Source organism: Cynoglossus semilaevis, chromosome Z (assembly GCF_000523025.1).
Source record: "Cynoglossus semilaevis isolate Cse_v1.0 chromosome Z, Cse_v1.0, whole genome shotgun sequence".
In the NCBI taxonomy this organism is placed as follows: Eukaryota; Metazoa; Chordata; class Actinopteri; order Pleuronectiformes; family Cynoglossidae; genus Cynoglossus; species Cynoglossus semilaevis.
This window is the reverse complement of record NC_024328.1, coordinates 15,346,050-15,350,168: the sequence shown is the minus strand read 5'-3', so window position 1 is coordinate 15,350,168 and position 4,119 is coordinate 15,346,050. Positions and strand designations below refer to the sequence as shown.

Sequence of the window (4,119 nt, the reverse complement as noted above, 5' to 3'; positions counted from 1 at the left end):
TCGCACAACTAGCTCCACCACGAGCTGTAAGACAGACACATCATACACACACACATCGAGCTCCTCTGGTAAAGTAGCGTGAAAGTGGGGGGGCGGGGGACAGAGGTGGGACAGTAATAAGAGAGTCGAACCCATCCTCGCACCTGAGGTCCCGGATGACACAGAAGGAGGGGGGGTCAGAGGTGGGACAGTATGAAGAGACTTGAACCCATCCTCACATCTGAGGTCACGGACGACCCAGATGGAGGATGGGGGGGGGCAGAAGTGGGACAAAAGGAAGGGACTTGAACCCATCCTCACATCCGAGGTCACAGACAACCCAGATGGAGGGCGGGGGGGCTTAACCTCAGCAACCTGTGACGGTGGGTTCCAGGCCGGAGCGTTTGGTGATGTTGACCTTGACGACCTCTTCAGCACAAGTGGGGTGGATACCTACGGTCTGCAGCAGGTGAGGATACGTTCCTCCGCACCTGGGACGGACACAGACACAAACACACATCTGTTAACGATCTTTTTTAAGTTAGTGTTTCCATCCTTCAAAAATAAACCCAGTGTTTGGGACAGTGAGGCTTCATCAACGTGAACTCACTGGACGGCCATGGCGAAGCCCTGCGTGACCTCTCCAGCGTTTGGACCGGTGAAGTGCAGACCCAGGATCTTCTGATCTCCTCCTCGCTCACACACCACCTGAGCGGAGCATTTCGTTACTGTCACACACACAGACACACACACACACAGACACCTCACTGAGGTGCACAGACACAGTACCTTGATGTAACACTGGCTGGCGTCACGCTCTGCCACGGTGAACTCCAGAGGCCTGTAGAAAGCGTGGTAGACCTGCGGTACACACACACACACACAGACGTAGACAGAGGACGAGCAGAGACTCTGATTAGTGACGCCAGTCTCTGGTGGATTCTTCCTTCAACGGAACTCATCGAAAGGCAAAGACTAACACGTCTACTCCTGTATGTACGGTAGTGGACACGGTGTGGCTAATACCTGAGCAACGGGAAGCTGACAGGAAGGAGTGAATATAAATACAAATATATATACACACACATATATACATAAACGTACATGTGTACATTTACATATAGACATATGTACATATACATACATACATATATACATGTATACATACATACATATAAACATATATAATATATACATACATATGTACATGTACTACATATACATACATACATGTACGTACATACATGTACGTACATATACACACATATACATATATATACACATACACATATGTGTATACACATATACACATATGTACATATATACACATATATGTACGATTATTACATATACGTACATATACACACATATGTACATATATTACACATATTACATATATGTACATATATACACATATGTACATATATACACATATATAAATTATAAATATAACTTATATAATTACTTAATTACTTATAAATATAAGTAAAACTTTAAAAACGTTTTTACTCCCTGATGCTTAAAACTAAACTAAAATCTTTCTGCATTTTGTTCAACGACACAAATGCCGTAGAGAATAACAGAGTAGAACCGGTTGACCTAGAACAGATACGACAGCAGACGCCGCCTCACGCTGCACTCAGTGTCATCTCTGTTGTCACTACAGACAGTTTGAGTTCAGTAAAACCGTAGGCGCCGCATGTACACCCCGGCACTCGGCCATGATGGAAAACAGTTTAAAGGAGACGAGTGTCTGCTGCTGCCTGTTTCAGAGCTAACGTGCTGCCACAGGTTGAGCAGCAGGCAGCTGTCGGGGGGAGGATGGAGGGGGGCAGGTTCTGCAGCACTTCTTCAGATCTCCGCACGCCTGTCATCAGCTCATACACACCTCAATCAGGCCCCACTGCAGGCCTGTCAGTCAGGGCCGCGAGCCCCGTCTCAGCAGCTAAAGCGTTTTATCGACAGCGTCGCGCAGGTGTTGGCTAGCACCTGGCACGGACGCAGATCGACAACAGCGGCCGGGGCTGTTTGTTTTCCTACTGTGAATGAAGTCACCGACACACGCACACACGCTGTAATCTGACACCAACGAATGTCATTATGTAACGTAACAGTAACAACGCAGTAACTGTACAGTAAAACTGCAGTAACTGTACAGTAACAGTGCAGTGTACTGTTAAGGTTTGTAAAAGTCGCGTTCTGCGGTTTAACTTTAGCTCCTTTTCCGGGATTGAGCAATTTTTTTTATTTTTTGTTTTGAACATAAAGTGATTCTTCGCAGTTTACTGTTTAGTAGACACGTGTCAAACTAAGGCCCGGGGACCAAATCTGGCCCGCATTGTTATTATATTTGGCCCAGCAAGATCATATCAAATGTGTACTAGCGTTGGTCCGCCAGTACTAGAATTTGTAGTATTAGCGGTGTATGCGCTATGCTATAGCTAATTTTAGCTATAACGTTAAGCTTTGGTTGTTCCAGATTCAATGTTTACGCAAAATCTTGCGTAAATTTGTGGTCAATTTGCGTCAATTTTAGGTCAATTTTTTAAAATAAATTTTAGGTTTGGTTTTTAATTTTTGGAGTTTGAGTTCGACACCCCCTGGTTTAGTACATAAAGGTCAAAGGTGAGCGTCTGCGGAATCAAATCTGAAAAGTCTTTAACTCGAACGGATGGCCTTTTTAAAAGCGAAGACCGTACACGTAGAGGATCACATTGCCGACCGTGGCGCCGCTGCCTCACGAAATAACAACCTCCGCGAGATCGCAGACTGACTGTACGTTTACAGCAGCTGCTCTTTTTTTTCTCCGTCGTCGCCCTCGTGGTCGTCAGACAGATTCCAGCGCCGGAGTCTTTATTTACTTCAGGTTTTAAACAATAAAACCCTTTGTAACACGACGGGGACATCATCACATGAGTCAGAGTCCACGTGTGTGGGCGTTTCCAGAGCGTCTCTATTTTGAAGTGGAGGTGCCTCCTGATTGGTCAGGAATTGAAAATTTGGAGAAACTATTTTTCCGGCCACACTAGATTTCACAGATGGGTTCCATCTGTAGAACAGCGCGTTACCTCGACGCCGTCCTTCCCCAGCCTCCTCTCGGCCTCCTCCTCTGACAGACCCACACAGCCATATTCAAGTGGGGTGAAGACGGTGGTGGGAACCTGACACACACGGACACACAGTGGGTGTAAGACATTTACGCTGACGCACAGGTCTGCAGATTAAAAAAAAGATGAAAAGGGATGAGGTTCGAATCCCCCAGATACAGAGTGAGCGTCCTTACGTTGTCGTAGTCCATGAGCTGCTGGCTCTGTCCGGCCAGTCTCCGGGCAAGAAGCTTCCCTGCTTTAATAGCTGTTGGGGTCAATTCGGGCCGGGACTGGAACAAAAAAAACAATTTTTAAAACAGCAGAAACACGGGTTTAAAACCATTAAGTCATTCATTTTTATTTTTAGCCATAAAAACGACAGAGTGGAGAAAGACAATTTTTTTTTTTTTAAAGAAGTGGGAGACGATGAGTGACACAAGTGCCGGGCTTTGAACCCGAAGAAGAATCTGAGAGGCTTCAAAAAACTGAGCTCTGCTACTGTGTTTGTCACTGTATTGTCCTGAAAACACACACACACACACACACACACACAGACGCAGAGTAAAGTAAATGGCACAGGAAGCAGTAAGGCTGCGGGGCAATTCTGAGAGCATGACTTCAACTTGTTAAATCACCGGCGAACATCCTGTTGCCAGAAACATCTCCGTCTCTCTGCGTGTCTGTGGACGTGTTCGCGCTCCTACTCTTCTCCATTAACTGTTTACACACCAGACAGCGCACGTCAGCTCACGGCGCCATTTCCATGACACACACACACAAAAAAAACACTTTAAAGACAACAACCTCAAACAAACACGGCCCTGGATGACAAGAGAGAGAGAGAGAAAAAGAGAGAGAGAGAGAGAGAGAGAGATCATATAAACAATCTCTCTCTCTTTTTTTTTTTTTTAAAGAAACAAATCTATTAGCTTCCACAGTGAAGAGCTGACAGACGTGAAGGAGTGAATCACGACTCATCAAAGCCAGCTGTCAATCAGAGAAGAGAGCCTGGAAGCCCAGAGGCCCGGAGGCAGGAAGGAAGCGCACAGCT

The 4,119-nt window shown here is 45.8% G+C and overlaps 1 protein-coding gene across 1 annotated transcript in view; it reads right to left on the bottom strand.

Moving 5' to 3' along the window:
- Nucleotides 1-6: 6 nt before the first annotated feature.
- Nucleotides 7-4,119, bottom strand: part of txnrd2.2 (thioredoxin reductase 2, tandem duplicate 2) — a 15,435-nt gene continuing 11,322 nt past the window's right edge. Inside the window, exons 13-17 of the mRNA XM_008336563.3 lie at nucleotides 3,263-3,358; nucleotides 3,048-3,140; nucleotides 769-840; nucleotides 590-687; nucleotides 7-470 (exon numbers count right to left, since the gene is read on the bottom strand). Coding sequence (XP_008334785.1) covers nucleotides 347-470; nucleotides 590-687; nucleotides 769-840; nucleotides 3,048-3,140; nucleotides 3,263-3,358 — 483 coding nt within the window. The 3' untranslated portion in view covers nucleotides 7-346. The remainder of the gene's footprint in view (nucleotides 471-589; nucleotides 688-768; nucleotides 841-3,047; nucleotides 3,141-3,262; nucleotides 3,359-4,119) is intronic.